Source organism: Rhea americana, unplaced genomic scaffold (assembly GCF_003343005.1).
Source record: "Rhea americana isolate MKP2758 unplaced genomic scaffold, rheAme1 scaffold_171, whole genome shotgun sequence".
NCBI classification, from domain to species: Eukaryota; Metazoa; Chordata; class Aves; order Rheiformes; family Rheidae; genus Rhea; species Rhea americana.
In genome coordinates this window covers 513,414-535,612 of record NW_028185828.1, presented here as the reverse complement: position 1 = coordinate 535,612, position 22,199 = coordinate 513,414, and the positions used below count along the sequence as shown (strand labels likewise).

General features: G+C 38.6%; 1 protein-coding gene across 1 annotated transcript in view; it reads right to left on the bottom strand.

Moving 5' to 3' along the window:
* Nucleotides 1–22,199, bottom strand: part of DOCK5 (dedicator of cytokinesis 5) — an 82,761-nt gene that overhangs the window by 43,102 nt on the left and 17,460 nt on the right. The window contains exons 2-18 of the mRNA XM_085301027.1: nt 21,089–21,172; nt 14,289–14,329; nt 13,222–13,277; nt 12,311–12,407; nt 10,663–10,811; nt 9,622–9,757; nt 9,338–9,495; nt 8,559–8,640; nt 7,571–7,700; nt 6,737–6,809; nt 5,087–5,229; nt 4,165–4,290; nt 3,535–3,659; nt 3,052–3,150; nt 2,829–2,901; nt 1,415–1,518; nt 584–776 (exon numbers count right to left, since the gene is read on the bottom strand). Of these exons, the coding sequence (XP_085157153.1) occupies nt 584–776; nt 1,415–1,518; nt 2,829–2,901; nt 3,052–3,150; nt 3,535–3,659; nt 4,165–4,290; nt 5,087–5,229; nt 6,737–6,809; nt 7,571–7,700; nt 8,559–8,640; nt 9,338–9,495; nt 9,622–9,757; nt 10,663–10,811; nt 12,311–12,407; nt 13,222–13,277; nt 14,289–14,329; nt 21,089–21,172 (1,869 nt within the window). The remainder of the gene's footprint in view (nt 1–583; nt 777–1,414; nt 1,519–2,828; nt 2,902–3,051; nt 3,151–3,534; nt 3,660–4,164; nt 4,291–5,086; nt 5,230–6,736; nt 6,810–7,570; nt 7,701–8,558; nt 8,641–9,337; nt 9,496–9,621; nt 9,758–10,662; nt 10,812–12,310; nt 12,408–13,221; nt 13,278–14,288; nt 14,330–21,088; nt 21,173–22,199) is intronic.

Sequence of the window (22,199 nt, the reverse complement as noted above, 5' to 3'; positions counted from 1 at the left end):
TTCACGTGACTCCTTCCCTAAGTCATACATTATGTTAAACTAAAAGCCTTCCTGAGCTAAACTGGATGCTTTAACTCATTTAAATCTCACATCACTTATGAGCATATAATGTATTCACTCGCATACATGCATCCTTTAATTTGGCCACTTTATTTGTATGCAAAGTAAAGTTATTGCATAACAATATGCTGAAGAGATCAGTTCTGAGTGTTACATTCTTAACAAGCAGAGGTAAGATGAAAATTAGCCTTTAATTTAATGGAATCTAAAAACACATTTATACCGTCACTGACAGTTGCCATTTCTAACCATGCTGACAAACTTGTTAGGTAGTATCTATCACACAGGCAGTTTTAGTACAACATGCCTGTGACACAGTCTGTAATGGCTGCATAAACATCTTTGTAGCTTGTCCTGCAGTACTGATGGTAGTAATGCTGGATCGGGCTGACACAAGTAGCAGTGAGATTAGAGATATGTCCACAAGTCATGCAATCCAGGCAGGGTTTGGGGTAAAGAAAGTGCTCTCTTACTTCATCAAATATACATCACAGTACTGCCAGGGTGTTAACGCAAGACCTACCATTCTGGGTGAGCTTGGTGGAGCAGATCAGAGTAGCAATCTGGAAACTGTCCTTTGTACTGTCTTTTGTGGGTGTGAATGTGGCCAGATGGTGCAGATTTTTTCCTGAGGGGATCTCCTTCTCCTCCATCTCCATTTTTGTACAAGGAARAGTTAAATAGCATTTAGCATCTTCCATTTTCTTGTTATCACCCTGTTGGTTGAACACAGAAAGGATAAGGGTTATCATACACTTTGATCATATCTTATCTGACCTCTTGTAGTTCTCATCTGCAGACACATTCAACACAGAGACAGCCAGAGAAGGCTTCAAATATATTTCCATGTTTATACAGTTATTTATTCACATTGTCTGTTTGGGCATCTAACTTTAGCAAATGAAAGCTGCCCATATAGCCAACTGACTCTCATTCAAGTCACAGAAATCAGTTCTTTGTCATTTTGTAGGTTCCTGCAGCAAGACATTGATTTTTTCCTGTTACATTGATTAAACACTATATCTCTCTTCTGGCCAGACACTGATTCTACAAAGAAGGTGTTCACCAGGCCTGTTTCTTGCATGCTGTCTAGATGAATGATACTAGATGAAAAACATTCCAAGCAGATACGCATACATGTACGGATGTAATAGATTTGCATCCGCACAGTTAGCAAACCAATGAACCTAGAGCTGTCACTGACTTATTAAAAAAAATATTACTGTCCTATAATCCTGTAAAGAATTATTAAGAATCTCTGCACTGGTGTAATAGGATTTGTGTTGCTAGAAAAGAGGTTAACCAAGAGACTGGCTAGTTAAACAGAAATGAAGACTGCAAAAGCCCAAGCTACCTTATAAACAATCAAGTTGTGTCTGCCATCCTGCAGTGTTGTTCCATCTGCATTCATCAGCTTCACGAAGCTCATGCCAAAAGCCCTCTCAGACTTATCCCTAGCTGCAAACAAAGAAAAACGTTTACTAGGATCGATCTTGTGTCTATACTGTCCATATGCATCTCTAACTGCGTGTAACTTCTTTATCCGCATCACATTAGAATCAGAACTGGTAAGGTCAGAAGGGACCTCTGGAGATCACCTAGTCCAACCCTCAAACGAGTGGCCCATACAGGGATCAAACCCGTGACCTTGGCATTATTAGCACCACGCTCTAACCAACTGAGCTAGGTGAAGGAGACAGCATACTTTGCGACACAGTACTGAAAGAGCTGTCTATCTTTCCCTCTCATCTCCAGGCACTTAGGAGGTGCCACACAGAAAAAACTTTCTCTCTGAAGCTTCTTTCTCCATACAATTTCATTGGTTAGCTGTCCTGCTAGAAGGATATGTATAATTTCATAGTGAGATTTTGGATGGGGTTTTGCAAATTTAATCTGTGAGATAGAGATGTCAAATTTAACAGTTTTAATCATGAGATAGTTGACTTATTTAGGATGCTCTGATATTAAAAAAAATATCTACCTTTCAAAATGTATTATTTATATATTTGCACCACAGTAGAATCTGGAATCCCCATGGACAAGCCACATCACACTTAGTAAAATGAAAGAGGAGGTCTGAATGGAAACACATGCATTTTTTCCTTTTTTAACTTGTATCTACTTGCTCTAGCTTTGAAAGTCTGTCATTGCATCTTCCAGTTACCTTTAGAGATGTTTTTCTTAGAGCCTTTTAAGGGATCAGTCTCATATTATTCAGCTTATATAACCAGGCTCCGAAGTAGTCTAACAAAATTTCTGACTCTAAGTTTGTTGTTAGCCTGTCATTAACTGAACTGGAAATCCTCCCTACAGGAAGACCATTAGGCCTCAACCAGCTTATATCCTTACACTGAATTTGTGAAGGACTGAAAAGAATTAGAACAATATCATACACTGAGAAGCTAAACCAGCAATAAGCATGGGCAATTGTCTTTCAAGGGGGATAAGACCTTGCTTTCTCTATAGTTTCAGTTTTAGAATCAAACCAACACCAAAAGCTTTTTTTTTTTTTTTTTTTTTTTTTTAGCTGTTAGAAGCTTGAATTATTTCTCCTTATTTGCAAACAGCATTTTAGTTTCCTGTTTCAGGCTGAAAATACCACAAGACAGGCTTCTGTTTTATTTTTATTCCTGGTAGGAAAATCCACAACACTAGAAATGAGTAGATATGCAAGGACTCCATCTTTGTCGGATTCTCAAAAACACTCCACAAAAACTCGAGACTAAGCAGCGTACAGTATTCTGCAGGTCTTTGTTTCTGATACTCACATTCCTGTGATGACCGATGACGGAAAGTGAATCTTAAATGGCAACGACTGACTTCCTCTATTGCAATGGACACCTGCACACGATAACACAAAGAGAAAATGCTGTAACAGCATTCTATACCTCCAGTCCATTTACAAGACATTCTATTATTCATTAATCTATTGATTTTAAATTAGTCTCATTTTCTACACAAAGGAAGCAAARCTAAAATGCACTCTCTTACCTTTACTGTTTCATACCAACAAGGCTGCTTGACTTGATAATAAACAACAGATTTATATTCGGAGACACCTTCATCACCAGCACCAGGATGGATAGCTTTCTTTGGACAAAAGGACAAGGGAGGGAAAAAGATAAAGATAAATTCTAGGAGGAAAGAAAAAAAACATCTAAGGATGGAAGTTTTCAAAGAATGTACATGACAGGGTTACTCAAAGTCTGTGTTTCACAGTCAAGGGAACTCAATGTGTGTCACTGAAAATTTTACCACGTCTTTAAAGATTTCCTCAAATTTGTTATTAATGAAAATGAACAAACAAACAAACAAACAAAGAGTCCTCAGATTTGGTCACTGTGATCTCCTATAATCTCTTGTTCATTATCACACAGCTCTTGCATATAGCTGAAGAATGAATAAGATTCTATGTACCAGAGCTACCATACACCAAACTCAGCAGCCCTGAATCTCCTACAAAGTCCATCATACCTCTTGCAGATTACCATCTTCATCATGCACAGACATGGTGACTTCTACATTCTTGGGAGTCTTCTTCTTCCCTTTGTCAAACTCCCCTTGTACCAAGGTGACGTAGATATCATTTCGAACATCACCTAAAATTCAGTCCTTAATGAGTTATTTTCCTTGTACAGACAGCTATAAATACAGCTGTACAAGTACATGCATAAAGTAATACATTTTAAAAGCAAATGTATACAAGTTATACATTTTTGAAGTTTTTGTATGTCTCACCAAAAATCTCTCTGTCTTTAGGTAACTTTTTTTTTTTTAATGCAATCAGCTCTATAGACCTAAATTCACTTTGAACGGATTAAATAAAACAGGTTAAAACTGTATGTGATAAAAAATGTTTTTTTGACTAAACACAATTTTTTTCCAAAGAATCTACTCGCTATAATTTAATATTTCTCAAAGAAAGGAAGTTTTTCAGTTTTCACATATTTGACAAAAAAACAAAAAGATCAGCTGGAAACTTCAAAAAGAATGAAAAATTTTTTTTTCCAGATAGCTTTAGAATAAATTCATTCACAGCAGGAATTCCAGAATTTCACCCGCCTCTAAGTCACAGAAACATGTGGGTAGGCATATGGGCTGTACCAGGAAGGATGATCTCGGGGAATCCCATTTTGCGAGCCACAGCTGTTGATCTGTCTACAAGGTGGGAAAAATCCTTTTGAATTTGTACTAAATCACCAGGAAGCAGCTTCAGGGAAATCCAAAGGCCTAAGGGAAAAAAAAAAAAACAAAAACAAAAAAAAACACGTAACACTTCCTTACTCAAGGGAAGGGGGGGGACACAAATAAAAACATGTGAACACATGAAATTCAAACCTATGCTCAAAGACAGAAAACTGTTTAATTGTGTGATCCCTAAGCTACAACATCTCAAACTGGTTTTCAGTTAGCACAGTTTTCCAATTTTCTCTTGTGCTGAATAGGCCTTTACTGCATAAGTAGATCCTCTGAAGTCAAACAAAACCCTTCTGAGATGACTGTACTAGCGTATTTGAGTAAAGGCCTGATACACAAGCAAGAGCAGAAGAATCCAAAACAAAGTATTTCAAACCCAAAGCCATTTAGAAGATGCCATCAGCTGTATTCACTTAAAAATAGTGCACATCCATATGAATAGGTGTATCTTTAAAATATTACATTAGTAGCAAATTAACTCATGAGGAGTGTAACAGAGAAAGAGTCTTCCATTGTCTAAATAAATACTCACTGACTGTCACRAGACATATTTCATTCCAATCCAAAGGATATGAATCTATCAGTCCTCAATTAGAAAGGCAGTTCTTTTTACCCAAGCAAGAGCAGCTCCTGTTTTTATTGTTTTAGCTCCTAATGTGCTTTGTGATCACAGTCATCACAAAGAGCATAGGTTTGTCTCACAGAAAGTAGCGGACTCCAGTAAGCTTTGATCTCTGGACCTTCACGAGCCATTTACTTTCCTTTGTAAGGAAGAGGAACATTCCCCTATATAAGGTTTTTATATTAGCTTCTCGCCTGACTGGTGTACCTTGCCCTTTATGATTCACTTCCTTTGCAGCGATGACTTTGTTGAAGACAGAAGTGAGGGGCTCATTTTCTCCGATCACATGAGAAGTTATCAGAGGAGACATGATTAGCTGTCGTTGCCTGATGTATGTTTCCATGGCAATCCTGAGAACAACAACAGAGGCTGAGAGGCAGACAAACACCAAGCATGTGCCCTGCAAGACAAGGGCGAGCCAACTGCAGACTTTGTTTTCTTTTTGTTTTCCAACAAAATTTTAAAAAAAGATTCCACAAGAATTGTTTTTTCCCTCGCCTGTACAAACCCAATAGAAATGCTTCTAAACTCTTGAAGTATGACCTATATAAGTGCCTGCTCAGGTTAAAGTAAGTAGTATAGGCCAACCCAAAGAATCCCTGGCTACATTCCTATTACACTGAAATTGCAACAACTATCAGCATAGCCTGCTCCACAACCTTTTTTGCTTTTCATCCACAGACTGCCTTAGGGACCTGTGAGAACAGGTCTCATAGTGGTAACTTGCAGGAAAAGCTCAGCACATARGGCCTTGCACTCCCACTTCTTGGCTTCAGGTGTGCCCCAGAGCTGTCTCTGGGAAGCTGAGTAGATGAACTGGTCTTCAGTTAACATAACTGTTGACTGATGTGAAATCACAGGAGGGCTGAACCTATCCCAAAGGAAACCTTCATCAAAAACATGTCTAGTGAATTTTGAATCTAGAACCAGACTTCACTTCTGTTCCCACATCATTCTTAATGAACTAAAGTAAATATATAACACAGCATCTCCACAGGCTCCCTATCACCTTGCGTCCAGATTTGGATCCAAACTCAGCCTCATTTATTAGAGAAAAATTTAAAAGAAAACCAAAAAAGGTACCAGACTAATACCATTCTGCAAAGGAAAAACATCCTTCTTTGCAGCCTTTCAGGCCCTGAAAGGCAGGGAAAAAAAAAGCAGCCTCCCCTGAAAATACCTTGGAATGACAAAAAGCTTCACCAAACAGATTGCTATATTCAAGACTAGTTTATCTTGATTTGAGTCTACTCAAAGCAGCTTAGTGTTTCTACACTACAACATGCTGAAAAGTGAGCAGTATAATCAGAAAGCAGGGAGAACAYGAGTCTAACTCTCATTATAGAAATGCATAACGTAGTTGGGTTTGAATTTCTTTCCTAGAAAGAGGAAGAAAGCCCTTTCCCAGAGAAGAATCCCTCTCCTCTCTGACTCACCCTTTCAAAATAATATGGAAAGGAATAGGCCAACAATACAGAGGGTGCCGTAGCACCTAAAATAGCAACAATGAGGAGCTGTGCCCTGTGTGCACTCAAGTGTTTCTGAAAAATCTTGCCTGTAACACCTATAATTGTTTTTAAGGTCACATCTCCCATCACTTTGGGTTGTGCTCTTCTTGTGCTATTTAAATCAAGAATGAAATCTTGCTAATAATATAAAAGATCTTCTGGTGAATGCGAGGCTTCAGAAGACTGAGAAAACCTTCTTGTTCAAAGACCTGACAACTGCCATTAGCTAACCCACTTGTAGAGACCTTCTCGGTACACAGCCAGGCTCCCATACAAATTTGTCCTTCTCTAAAGGACAACTATCACAAATAAGCCAAAAATGTCATCAACTCTGAACTCTAGTACTTACTGCTGAAATGGAATAAAATGTTGCTTTTCCTCATCGTCCACCTTTCCATGTATGATATCTGTTATGTCCATCACTGCAACAACAAGTTCAACACACAGTTCTGCAAAGTTGCTAAAGGGAATCTAAAGGGAAAACAATTTTCCCCAACCTAAAGGGAATTGGCAGTTGCTTAGTTTTGGTCTAAAATCACTCATGACAGCAATAAAGAGAGCCACTCTTATCATCCTAACTTTTTAAACAGAACCCTTTCATGGATGCATAAATCAGCATATGGTAGAGAACGTGAATATTCTCTCTGCTGAAAAGACAGGTGGGACACAAACATTTCTATGAAAAGAAATTACATTTAGGTTTCAAAGGCTCTGTTTTTTGAAGCAGTTTTCCCTATACAATTTCAAGTGAAGGAGATCACAAGAACTGAACAGGAACTGGATGTCTTATTCTCTTAAGGCTCCTTTGAAAACGTCATCATTATTCCATTAGTCACGAGGACCAAATCCCTCTTTATTAAAGACCTGAAAGTCTACTGCAGCGATGGGAGTGCATTATCTTTTTAGGTGCTGACAAAACAAATAGTGAGTAGTGACAGTATTTCATCTTCATATACAGCTGTCATAAGAAAGTTCTCAAAGAAGTGAGAACTTTCTATACTTTTCATACTATATGCAGCTCAGGAGCAGCATTTCCATTCTGGAGACAAAGATGCCAACACCAAGAGGCTGATAGGCTATTGCTATGTTTCCTGATTCATAGCCTACTGTCCCAACCACTGGACCRTCATGCTCTTTACTCCAATGAATTAAGTTAGCAGCTGAGCATTTCTCATTCTCATACCTGCTACTCCAAATGGTCTCCGGAGTCCGCAGGTATGTTTTTTCCCATCTTTTAGCTCCATATGCCCTACTCTCACGATCTGACACACCAAGCTGATCTTCGGCTTGATCAAATCAGAGCTGCTTAAATCCTAGAAATCATTTAAAATAAAGAAAGCTAAATCCATTTCATGAATGGGGGAGAAACCAACAGAGACACTAAAAGACTTCTCTGTTAGGTGGTATACATGTATGAAGGGAAGTCTGTTTTTTTAAAAAAAGGGGGGGGGGGTTCTCTTTTTACCCCAGGAAAAACCTATTGCAAAGATGCTAGTAATTTCCACACAGTAATTTCTAAATGTCCCATTCTCTTTGAGAACACATCCCAGTAACAGTACTGAAAGGAGACTAAATGGTGTTAATTGTCAGAACATTATATCCTGATTATCATGCAATTAGTTTGTGTCATCTGCTACTTGTCAGAAATTACTCTGTTCATACGTTATTCTTCCATTACCATCTTGTTGCAATTGACAAACTCCAACACCGAAGAGGATCAGCAAAGCAATGAATTAAAAACAAAACCAAAACAAAAACAAAACAAGAACAACCACACTCATCATCTCAGATCTAGATTTTTCAGTACAGTTATATTCCAAAAAGAGAAGTGCCTAACAGGATTTTTCAGAAATGTATGGGCAAGCAACACCTATTGACAGTACCATTTCAAAATAATACCCCTTCACTACAGCATTGGGCTGTCATAAAAAAAAAATCAAAATAATAAAAAAAATGCCACCTTTCTAGAAGTATTCTTCTGAGGCTGCCTCTAAGATCTTAACCATCCACCAAAAAACATCCCAAACCCCACATACAGCTCCTCTCTACCCGGGGCAGCGCGGGGTGGGGAGTTAACAACCACACACCAAAAAAAAAAAAAAAAAACCCACACCGTATACTCAACCATTTGCAGCATAGGGAAGAATTTTAAGGATGCAAACATAACTTACAGTAAAGACTGCTTGAAGATTATTAAGTTTCTCAATTTCTTTAGGCATCCCATTACTGCCCCAACGAACCAGGTAATTTTCACTACAAGGAAACAAAAAATCAACACCTGATATTCCCCTTTCCTGTGTAACAGCTCAAAAGCATTCTCATCTTGCAGAAATATTTGAAAATTTCTGCCAAAATCCTCCATCCCAGAGTGATTTCAAAGAGACTCATTTCACAGAAGCCGGCAGGCAGGCACGATGGGAACAGGTACTCACAGTTACTTCCCTGCCAAATATCCCTGGCAACACATGCCATACCTGGTAACTTCGAAGAGGGAGACATACAGTCTCCCTGGCATGACACCGTTGTGCCTCCTTGACAAAGTTCTTAACTTCTTCACCTAATGGTGCAAGATACTCAGCCCTCAAACATGTGAGCTTGCACTGACCTGACAGCAAACACCATGCATATACATAAGTTTAAGGGAAGCAATGAATCAAATACATCAAATCTAGTGACAATAATAGGGAAACATATGAACATAAAGAGATAATCTAGGATTTGACTAACCTATTACAGAAACGCCCTACTTTAAGAAGGGGAGTGTAAGAGCTCAAGATCTTGACTCCCTATTTCATAAAAAAATTAAATAACCCCTTCCCAAAACACTAGAGGGCCTGCAACCAACAGAACTGAAACTTTTCTGTCAGTTCTTCCTTTTTAGCCTCTACACTAGGTTCTTTAGAAAGACCACCATGATGATTACATTTCTTATGCATCTACAAAAAAACACCTGATGAATCTGGAGAGGTCAGGATCATAGAGGCTCATTAATAGTTCTGCATCTTCTCCAATATTGCAAACAAAATTCTTGAAGTTTATGTACAGGCTATACGTGTGCGTTGTGTTGAATACTGGCTGCCCTCGCAGGTCCAAATTCTGTTGCAGGGACTGCAGAGCATAAGGAGAACACTCCCATTAAAAACAACACAGAATTTAGCTCTATTGCCAAAGTTGAGAGATGTACAAATACAATGGACACAGCTTGAAGAGGACTAGGTAAGCAACAAGAAGTACCTTCTCTTCCTGGATTCTTTCATTGATCCTTTTAGATGCAGTTTCATGGGACTTGAAAAGAGAGATTATACTAGTTTCATCTGGATCCAGGATATTTCCATTGTCATCTCGTACAACCAGATCCAACCCTAGAATCCTGGATAGTGTATAAGTCAGAGAACAAAAGAAGTGACAGGGTCTGTTGGAATCAAAGATGACTGAAAGAGCATAAAACAAAAACAAAAAAAAAAAAAAAAAAAAAAAAAAAAAGAGAACAAACTGTGGACTTGCACCAGCCAGCCAGGGAGCACTGACTCCCTTCCTTGCAACAATCATACCATTGGTTTTCCTGTCCAGAAATCCTTCCTCCTGTCCCAGTATTTTCCCTTTAAAGGAAAAATAAATTATCCAAGTGGTTTAATTCTAAGATGGTATCTTTTCTGTTCTCACTTAAGGCTTTTTTTTTTTTTTTTTTTTAGGGTCCATTCATTTATCTTTGCAACTCTTCTATCTATGACGTTTACGGATGAAGTTTACGGACAATACCTACTTATTATTCTTTGCCATAAACTTTCTTCTCAATTTTCTTATTTGATCTGAATGATGTCTGACAGGCAGATAAATGAGCTATGGAGACAATTCTTATTCTGCACAAACCAATGAAAGGAAGAGTTTTGGTGGCGTGTAGAATGGTATTACTTAACATGCTAATAAAGCAGTTCAGTTCCTAACTAGCATCTAAATCCTGGCTCCAGCTAGCCAGCACAAATTGTGCTCCACAGGGGATGTCATGTGCCAGTATTTCTGTAAAATTAAGACAGGCAAGATTTCCTGCCAATTGAAGGAGAGTGCTGACATATGAAGAACCAAATGCTACATGCCCACCTGCCAGGTTAGTTAAGTTCTGAGGGGGACTGATAACTGTAATTATCCCTTTTCCAAGGAAAAATTTAAGGCCTGATTCAGTGTTGCCATTGCATGGTCATTCTCAAATCTGAGTTTCAAAGTCTTTACTGAGATTTGGGATTCTCTCCTGCCCACAGACCACAGTTTGGAATTTACCTGTTGCCGTAGTCAATTTTGGCAGTCACTTTCCTTTTCAGTTCTGCCAGCTCATCTTTGGGAAGGGTTCCAGACAGTATCTGTGACCTCCATTCTATCAAGCTGTAAGTCATTTGTTGTACATGACGGAACTGTGTTGTCTTGTTATCCTACAGGGAAGGAAGAAATGTTTCAAATTGCTGGTAGCTTGAAAACTATGACCTCAGTAAGCTTTCTAAAATGTATTCTACTGAATCATTACCACTAGTTGTGTTTAACTAAATAAAATATCTGTGAGACTGGCACCGCATGACACTGCAAGATTGTACCATAGAGGAAATTCTCCAGTGTTTGGCACTCCTGGGGTTTAAATGTCTCAAGATTTGGGGCCTTCACCATTTCAGATTAAAATTTCTCTAGATCAAAGCTGTTAACTATGCACCCAGTTGCTCCCACACAGCAAAGGGAGAAAGCACCTTAAAGTTATTCAGGGTTGGAGGGGGAAGCAGCCAGGAACAAAACTCCCTCTTCACATAGTAATTACATCACATAGGGCTTCTCATTAAATTAAGAGAGTGGAACAACTTCTTGTGGTTTCATGGTCCGCAAACAAAACATACTTTGGTGAAATTTTCAATAGGAAAGCTTGCTCTGGTTAAATTCTATCTTTAGAGCTAATTTAGAACAATTCTCTCATCTTAATTAAAGTCTTACAAGCACATACTGAGCAGGCTGAAATCACTACTGACTGAAAAAAATCAAGTTTGAGTGTTTTTAATCTGCCTGAATCAGCAGCTTTGAAAGACATCAATTCATTGTGAACTCCAATTCTTTGAGCAAGCATTTCACTTAGCTCAGCAAAACTACTCAATCTGTGCAATACCTTGGGTTTTCTGTGTAAATTCATGATATGACCAGGTCACTAAGCAGAGATTCAGGAGATGAGAGGTCTCTTCCCAGCTCTACTGAGAAGTAACATTATGTGACTACAGGCAAGTCAGTTACCCCCATCCTCTAGGCTCTAATTCTCTTCTCATCTTTTGTCTATCTTGTCTATTTGAATTGTGGGCACTCTGGGATCAAGGCAATCATTCCATTAAGTATCTACAACGTGTTTAGTGGAACGGGGCTCAAACTTGTTAAAGGTGCTGTTAAAAGAACATTGTGGTTTCTGAGGACATAGCCAGCAGTCTATATGGGTCCACATGGAATTCTATAAAACTGTTTGATATTCACAATTTATAAAGTAAGTACTTYAACATGAAGTGTAAAGAATTGCTGCTTAATTTTATAGGCAGACAAGTGGAGATAGAGGGTCACAAAATGACTCAGCAATAAAGATTGGAAGTTAGAAGCATAGGTATTTTGATGCCATTCCTAAATGGAAAACTGTACTGATTCATCATTCTGTACTGTTTAAAAATAATTCTGGCTGTTTCCCCCCTGCTCTCCTCTCTGTCCTTCATTCAGAAAACCTGGGAGGAGATAAGCACAGATGGCGGTTAAGACTATTTACAGAACAAGCTGAGTATTGACCAATACTCTCAGTTCCCTCTCAGCTTAAGGCAAGTAGTACTGCAGCTCAGAGTGGGTGCAAGCCTGCTTACCTGAACAGAGAACCCCTTCTCCCTCYCCCTGCACCAAATACCAGCCCCCGGAGAAAACTTACCACATACAACTTGTGCCAGATAACTGCCCACTCTCTCAAAGTAGAAGTGAGTTCTTGCCCAAGGGGCAATTCACTTGGAATCACTGTTTCATGCTGTCTAAAAAAAAAAAAAAAAAAAAGGAGAAAATAGAAATGTTACACTTGAAATTAAAACCTATTAGTAAAACATCTTTTTTTGATAAATATGCAACTAGAAGTTAGAGGCCTGGATTTTCATACAATTCATTCACTCACAATACTAAGATTTTTACGTCTTCAACTGGTTCTCCAACAAATACATGTACATTCATTATCTATTTTCAACACATATTTCCTGTTAGTCTGATTTGTCCCTATGGATCCACTCTGGAAACGTAACACTAAAACAGACAGAACTTCAGTTCTGAGGAATCACCACTTGAAGTGGTAACCTGGCCACAGTAATTTAAAAAAAAAAAAAGTGTATTTTTAAAGTAACCTTCTGTCGCTACTGTTGTTTTCCCCTCGCTAAAACAATCAGAGAACAAGCTCTAAGAATCAAATGAGGAGTGGCTTCCTTAAATGTTTCCCCAGGCAAGAAGGGATGCACACTTCTGCTGGCTACTTGGCTGCAAGCAAGAGTGTGTGATGACTTGAAGGAGTCTCCAGAGAAGCTAAATATAACTTGATCGACCTGTCTCACTGCTAACATGTCTAGCAGAGCTTTATTGCAAATAGAGTTCTTTTACATCTATGCCCACAGCTGTTTTGGGATGTACAGTGCTCTGGAAAAAGGAAAAGCTATGCAGCTCCAGAAATCTAATGTCACTGAGATCCCCTGCTGCACATGCAGACCACCAGCATTCATTATAAGCACCACTATTTAAGTTTTCTTAATGAAACAGCATTCCAGTTTTGCTTCCAATAGTACATCTCAAGAAACTCAAACCTACCCTCGGTCCTCCACAGTTGCCTCTTTTAAATGAATGTATGTTTCTGGAAAAATGCCCTAKAAAAGACAGAGGAAGAGAAATATTCTAACACATGACATGACAGAAACTCATTCAACAGAAAACAGTGGAAAGGGGTAGGAACACTATCAACAGAATAGTAACTAACTGATGGTATTGTTTATCTACGAGAGAAGTATGTTAGGTCAGCCGAAAAATCTGAGTATCTCAAAAAAAATGGAAGGTGCTCCAGGTTATAAGTTTGAGCTCTATATTTGATATTCGAACCTCAGAGAACTCGCTTCCTTGCTTCACTGTAATGACACCTACCTTCCTGTATGAAATCTAAAATCTTACCAACTATCAGCATACTTGTTTATCCTCGCTACAAAACATTCTGATAGTCATTTGTCAGGTTGCTCTGGACCTGCAGTCGTCTACAAAAATCTCACAAATAACAGCATTTGTAGGGATTCATCAGCCCTCAAACGTTCATTATTTAAGTGAAACAACCCTTCTAGGAGTGCTGTAATCCTTTTCTGTTTTCTTTTCATTTCCATTTAGGCCTGGAAAAATGCAGAGGTATCATTAAGAAGYAGTACCCATCAGAGGTGCCAGGATTCCTATGGGAAACTGGATTTCCATGCAGTTTTCACTCTAGTTTTGCAAACCTCAAGAAGTTTGGCTGAGATCCATCCATGCATAACTTCTGGAATATTTTCCAAGTCAAATCCAAACTCTAATCTCAGCTTTATTTATAACCAGTGGTGGGTGTGTACAGGTCCAAGACTGTAATAACATAGTAAAGAGCTGGTGCCCCTACATACACAAGAGTCAACTTTGCTAGTTCAAACAATGTTACACTTGCTTATAGGGAGTATCTAGTTAACAGTTCCAAAAACATTTAGCTCAAGGATTTTTATTTCTATGACTAAGGAAAAGGACATTGATCAGGAGATCTGCACAATACCAAACCAAGAAATAGAACAGGAGCACAGGTTATCACAGCAATGGACGGGGTYTGGCAGAGGGATGAAATAAAAACTGGTTACTGAAAAGGGAGATCATACCTTCCTAGATTTATTTCGAAGTGTGTATCCTCGGTACCAACCTGTCAAAGGGACACAAATATTTTTCTCTGTAAGTGGCAATTAAATATCCATTGTCATTCTCATCACAATTTACAAAATAAAACCTATTGATTTTGCTCATTTAAGATCTACTACTGCAAAGGCATCTCTACTGCATTTGTAGGAGGATTTGTTCATAAGATAGCATGGCAGAAAGATACCTCTTCCTACTATAAACCAACACTCATTCTGCTTTGTATTTCCATTTGAGTTGTACTGATAGGGCTCAACAGAGAGGCAGGTCTCTTCATGCTATATATTGAGAGTGATGGCCCTTGCTCTGTGAAGCTTACAAATGAAATACACAGAACAGAACTGCTATGATTATTTGACAGATAGGGAAGGAGGAAGGGAGACACAACTGTAGGCCCATGGTCACATAGGATGTCTCTAACAAAAAGAAAAATAGATTCAAGTGTCTTAAGTTCATTTCCATTCCATCCAGGGCAAAGTCTTCTTTCCTATCATCATACAGATTGTGCTGGAGCTTCATATTATGTAGGTCAATGAGCTAGCCAGAAATCTGAAGACTGAAAATCAACACTTCATTGGACAATGGAAGAGATGAGATAACAGAAAGCAGAGGGAAAAAATTGCTTGCCCCAGTACAGATACTCTTTTCAGTATTATCTTGACAAGATCCAGTAAATCTAAGACAGTGTAAGAACTGTGCTCCTAAAGACTCAGAAGCATACGCCACTTTCTGCTGTGTATTTCTTCACATTTGGGGTTTAACTAGTATTTTGATTTCAAGGGCTCCAAAATGCAAGTGTATGAAAGAACCAGTATATTCTGTTCTTCTGCCCTCAAGAGACCCTTGCTTAATGAGTAGAGAGGAGAGGAGTAGARCAGTGGCCAAGTCACTCTCTTGCTCCTTCCACTACCTCTAAATTTTCCTTTCCACCCTCAGTTTTGTCTATCTTGACTACTTCAGAGCTTGTATTTGATCAAACGCTTTTCACTGAGAGACTGTACCTTACCCTGTGCAACAGTCTCAGTCACCTTGAGGTCTTACAAGTAATGTACTACAAGTAACAACATCAAACATTTCAGAGGAAGAATGTTTCATTTTAAACACTTAYGTGCAGACATAGCATCCTTTGTATTGCTCGAGGATAGGATGCGAACTTGCATTTAGTGACTCTTTGCCACTAAAAATACCRCTGAAGGCATTTTGCTGCCTCAGCTCTCAATTAATTATACTCCTAGCACACAGCTTTTTGATTCTTTCCCAAGCTTCTACTTGCATTGCAGCTGAAAATATTGACTCTACCTGCTTGTACATATGAAGGGTATAGATTATAGTCCACACTGCATGAATGATGTTCAGAGGTGTGAAGAGACACAACATCACTGACCTAAGATGATGATGCCCAGCTGACTGGTGGACATCAGTACCAAGAAGGCAAAGGGAGTTAGAGAATAATCAGGCAAAGAAGAGAGGAGGAGAGTTTTACTTATTTATTTATTTAGAAAAGAAGGTTCAAAGTAGAATCATGGATCAGACACGACACTTAACAAGGTTTGTATTTTACAGTTCTGACTCCCTTTTCTAGCTGTAAGGAGTAGGTCAATCAGCTTGGCTACATAATCCCCCCATGTTACAGCAGAAGTTGGGGGGAGGGGGAAATGAAATTCCATTCCTTCCACAGAATGAAGATTTTAAATTGATCATAGACTAATAGACAAGATACTGGATTGGGGATGACAAGATTTAGATTCTATTTTTGTCCATGTCAGTAATTAATTGAATGGTCTTGTAAAGGTTATTTGTGTGTGATACAAGATTCATGGAACTTAACAAGAATCTCTTCCCAGTGATTTCAATTTCCGTTGACACAGGTTCTTAACTCTTCTATAGCATAACTTCCTCACATTTAAAATAGCCTGCTAGTATTTACCCTAACCTTGTAAAACATTTTGCAATCATTGCACAAATGCAAAACTGTATTTCAGCACTCATTTCATGCAATCTTTTGAGAATTCTTCTCCGATTTTCAGTAATTTTATCTATCCTTTTAAAAAGGCCAGAAGGGGTTTTTTTTGGCAAYAGTCAATGGTCATTTTTTGACTACTTTTTTTTTAAAAACATACAAGCCTAATGCTCCAGCAGAATGATAGTTCAGTAACAATAGGCTCAACTGTTCAAATGTAGCCATTTCTAGAACATTATAAAGGCCTGTTAACAATGCTGAACACCACTGCATAACAGTTCACATCAATGGGCTGAAAGCAGAAAAGCTTTTTGGTCAACGATGACACGGCAAATTTCAACTACTACAACACTGTTTCAAGCTGAAGTCTGTTAAAGAAAGGAGGGCTGGCAGACTGACTCTTGCACAGAAATGCCATAAAGATTTTATTTTTTTAACTGAACATCAAATTCCCCACTTTTACCTTTCATTATATCATTTTTATGCAGTATGTTAAAGACGGTTAGACAATCCAAACAAAACTGTTCATATTAAGTTAGTTTAGACAACTGGAAGCTGTGCTCAGTGATGCAATCACAGAGACTTTCCCAGCTCATGGGCTTAACCACAAGGTCTTTGTTCCTCTTCCACTGTAACGCACTGTTTCTCAGTACTACAACATACACCGCTCCACCGTACCGCAATAAAAAAAACGGACCTTTCATTTACCTATGGCAAGCAGAGGAATGACCAAGACTGAAGCTAAGAAAAAGTTATGTGCAAGTTTATTAGTATCAGGAGATGAAACTGGTCTGAATTTTGGTATGTAGGTATACATTCTTTCTACCCCTAATTCACCTATTTCTCGCCAAAAAATACATACATTATATRTATATATATATATRTATRTATGTATGTATATCTGTATGTGTATATGCACACACATACTGCAGCTTCTCCCCCTCCCCCCGCCTCAGCTCACTACTGAAGGACAGATTCCCAGAGTGAAAGTGAACCCTCCACTGAAGAAGCCCTCAAAAGTTTTGGAGACTTCAAATTTCCTTATTTTCTCRAATTTTGCAGCATATGCCCAATCTTGCCACTATTTAGAAACAGAATAAGCAGTGCTTATCTTACTATCAAGGGGGAAAGGTCGYTCTCTACAAAGACCTCTTGCCCTTCTGAAACCAAACAGCCAACCTTGCTTTGCAGTTTAGAAGAGGATATAGCAAGTCCAAGACACTCAGACTAACATACTATATGTTTTGTTGAGGGTATATGTGCATTTTTTTTCCTAAAGAGAAGTCCAAAAACATTGTTTTTCCTCCATATGTTCATGTGTAGTAAATACTCCATGTTGTTTCAAAGTCTTCTTGAAGACARACTAAGACATCACAGAAGTTCTTTAAAACCAGCCTCAGTGTAGGCAACGTAGAAAAACACTGAATATGCAAATTCAAACCTTTTTCATGGTGCAGATTTACCTCATTTAAAACTGCACCTGGCACCAAACTGGCAAAGATGCAATATGCCACAATCTCTGTTTCCCTGGATTGAAGCAAATACTGTACAGTCTAAGGTACGGAGCTACGTAACGCAAAAGTGAACGACTCTCACAGGTTCTCCCTTTCTGGGCTCAAGCTGCAGTGAATGCCAGCATGCTACAGCCTCAGCTGTGGTTTCTGCTCTGAAGGCCCTCATTTCAATCTCAGATTTGTTGCCCAAGTTAGAACAACCTTTTACAGGAGTAACCATCTTTTGACGAACCCTTGACATAGACAAGCTGCAGCCCAACAATGTGAACAGGCAATCCCCACCTCTTATTATCCCCTTATTATCTTATTATCCCCTTCCACACACTCCAACTCCAAGCCTGACTGTAGCCATAACTGGACTTTTAAAGTATTAGTCAAGGCATCCACGTAGTGCACAAGAAAAGAAAACTTTACTAACAAAACTAGCGTGTTAGGGCCTCTTCCTAAACTTAGACAACCATCCATGGACTTCCAGCCTTTGCAACACACCTTTAATGCCTGACAGCATGAAGTTAAGCAGCAATAGATGAGCAAGGACTTTACAGTTTAAAGCTGCCTTCTCTCACTGTGAAGCCATAAGGCAGTACAACAGCAGCACTCCACTGTCAGGCACTCCACCGTAGAGCTTGGCAGTCACTGCAGTCTCGGACAAAGCCACAGGACGTTAGAACTTCATGGCGCAGGCCTCTGTATTAAGCAAACTGCATCTATATCCTCTGGTCTGCACTTTACTTCCCTTTATTGCTCTTTGCTTCTCATACACCTCCCCCAGTGGCTTAGCTGTATCAGTGTTATGTCTCAAAGCTATTCAGCCAGTTGAGAGTCAGATAACATTTATTGTTAATGCCAAAACCCAGTGCAAGCTTCAGCCTTGCTGCCTCCCAGTCAAGGAACAAACTGTGCACTTCAGTTCTTACAGACAGAGTGGAGCCAACCAAAACCCCAGACGCAGAGTACAAAGAGCTTTCAAGTGAAGGCTGCTTGATACACAGAGACTCTTCACCGAACAAGGCTGAGGAAAGAATACCAGCTGGCTTCAGCCAAAAGGAAAAAGGAGGCGTGTTTTAAATGACGGGCAGAAAGGAAAGGGACTGCAGGTACAACAGTCCTGTAAGCCTTCTGGTAACTCAAAGATACTCAGCAGTGCATCCTAAAGTAATAAAGACTGGCAAGAAACAAGGTTTTCAAAGTGATTGTTACCATTACACAAGATTCTCTGGATAAACCTAAAAATGTCCCCCTTAATTCCCTAAGGAACATTACTGATAGCCTAGAGAATGCCCTCAGCTGAGACTGGTGGGGAACTTAAACTGACTGAAAAAAGAACTTTTTCCAGGACATCTGAGCCTTTTTTCTTGCAAAGCCAAAACCCTGGTTAAATGGAACCTTCTTCTAAATTGACACTTGCGTATCCAGGTAAGAATGGTGATTCCTGGAACAAAAACAAACAAACAGAAGCTCCCCCAACTCTCCCACTTTTATCAGACTGGAGTTATGTTTCTAAGTATACATCTATACATCACTAATGTAAAAAGAAATAAAAAAGGTTTCTTGTGGGAACACTGTAATTCTCAGAAGTACAATCRTATATGTCTAGAAACAACAAAGCTGAAAATAAATGTTCCAAGAGAAAGAAAAATAGATATAATGAGCTAGGAGAGTGTCTACSTAAACAGAATATCAGAATTTGGAGTTTCCAAACTGAATTATATTTATGGGAAATAAGAAAAGACCCACAGCAGAATTACCATCTAAGARGCCATAAGTACTTTTTTCTTTGGATTCTCAAATGCCTGACCCAAATTTTTGATTATTTTTTCCAGGAAAAACATTTAATTGCCATAAGGTAATTCCAGGGTGCTCCAGCCACAAACTAGGACTCCACAATGCTAGCCTCAGTGAATGAAAGCATCAAAAACACGTTTGTTTTCCCAATTACAATCAATCCTACCAGGTTAAAGTTAAAAACTGGGAAATTTCAGGTTAAAAAAAGGATACTATTTGACATTCATTCCCTATTATTGACTGTCCCTGTTAAAAAGCTGAAGTAGCAGCAAGTTCAGGACTGAACAACCATCTTGCTAAAAACACTCACCCCCAACATCTACCTGTCAAAAATAATCACCACATTTTGGAAAGTATAAGATGTATCCTTTTCATAGAAGCATAATTTAGCACTACTACATACTTGAAAGAAAAACCCACATTCAATATCACACACCTCAGTGTAAAAACACACATCAGCAATTCACTTYGACATGTAGGAACTGGCAGGCTCTTTCCAGTGTCACGGTCAAAGACAAGTGGAAAGAGAAAAATTAACTAGAAACAAATTGCTAAACGAGCAACTTGCTGTACCAAGCAGAGATACTGAAAAGATTTCGTCTGCTGCTTCTTTTTCAAAATGCTGTGGCCTGTGTAAATTACTAAGTCTATATTTTAGAAAGAGCATTTAGATTTTGGAGAAGATAGACACAATCCTCCAAATGAAGAAGTGATTAGTGTATTCTTTAAAATAATTAGATGGCTGCATTCTGTTCCTAATAATGAAATAATTAAACAATATAGTTTCATAAGTAGATATRAAGCACACAAATGTCATTTTCACCTAGTTTAAAACAAGAATTTTGTTTCCCTTTCTGTAAGATACTTCACATTATGGTAGATATTAGGAAAAACCTACCTGTAAAGTACTGGGAGAGAGAGTCTACTGGAAGCATTTAAAAGYGTGTAAAGCCAGTTTGTGATATTATGGCTTAAACCAGCATTACTGCTCAAAAAAAAAGGATGTGCTCTTTTCTTTTTCATTCACCCACTGTTTCCCTTTTTTCAGATCAAAGAACTAATTCAGCCTAAAAATTATTTTTTGTTGTTTAATTGGGTTATTTTTCAGCTGGATCAGTTCATCACACCACTACGCAAGTGCTTGGGATGGCAGAAGGAGGAGCTAAGATCACAGGTATGGTGTAAGAATAGGAATGAATAGCCAGAAATAAGAGAGACTATTTTCTTTCCCTACCTTGTCTGCCTCAAGATGCTAGTGAAGTTTACCTGGACAGATCTCCACCAGGAACAGCATGRGTGTTACTGCTGCTTCTCTATTTTATGTATTTTTAATACTGTTTCAAAACTCAAAGGTATCCAGCAAGCACTACATAGGAAGCTCTGGGCATGGAAGACATACCAGAAGTTGGAAACCTAGATCCAAACTTTGCATTATTTTTAAAAAATGCTTTGTTATATTTAATTTTAAAACCTACTGTACAGTACTTGGAAATGATCTGGGACTTACCTTCATACATCTCCAAAATGTGAACAGTATCACCAACTTGCAAGGAAAGTTCCACATCCTGGGCAGCATCGTAATTGTAGATTGCTAGAAGCAAGAAGAGAGGTAGAGAAAGGTGAAAAACACAATCATGAAAGTAGTGAACAGAGATTACATCTGTGCTATCAGATTTGATTCTGATTACAGAAATCATGTATCACATACTGACAAAAGCAGGACTTGACTTTGAAAAAGCATTATAAAGTTACTAAGCAACCATGTGTACACAATACACTGAAAAAATATGTTTCGTATCTATTTCCAGACTGTATCCTCAGTTCCTGCAAGGAAAAGAAAAGTTATTCTTATCAGCCAACAGACAGTGTTTTAGGATACAGATCCATGATACTAGAGGAAGAAGCTGTCTTCAGCTGACTTATAACCTGCTCAGCAAAGGGTGCTATTACCCCAGGCAGTGGCTACAAATCAGTTAAATAATTTTTATCAGCGTTCCACAGAACTACAGTGTWWTRYYYAYRWWYRTRRRYAWWACAAMAACAAAGTCTTAAAACAAAAAYCCCTGCTACTGTTCTCTATTAGATGTCAAACTTTTACTATGAAAGGCCCTTCCCAGACAARAACTAATTTTACCATGAAAACTTGAGATTCCCTGCAAATTTAATCCCTACAAAAGACAAAGCTAATCTGAATACTTATTGGATTTCCAGTGGGAACAGGATTAAGTCCAGCAGCCAATGCTTCTAAACTTCCTTTCCTCTGGAACCTTCCCGAGGTGCACAGTTTCACTGCTCTCCTTACAGCTGCTGACAGCTTGTCAAGGTGAGAAAGTTGTGCACTCATTTGAACTGGCTTTAAACCAATACAAGTTAAAAGGTATACAAAGCAGTGAGGAACATGCTTTACTATGGTTCAACAAACTGATTAAATCAGAACAGACCAATCCTCTGCCAAAGTGAGGATACTTTTTTTATTTAAAACTCTGATTTAAGTAGAGAAAAACAGTTTCTTAATATGCAGCAGTGCAATTTTCTCCTACAGATGAGCGTTTAATGACGATCCTCAGATGCAAAGTAAGCAGCAACTCTTATTTAAGTCTCTAACTCTCTTATTTAAG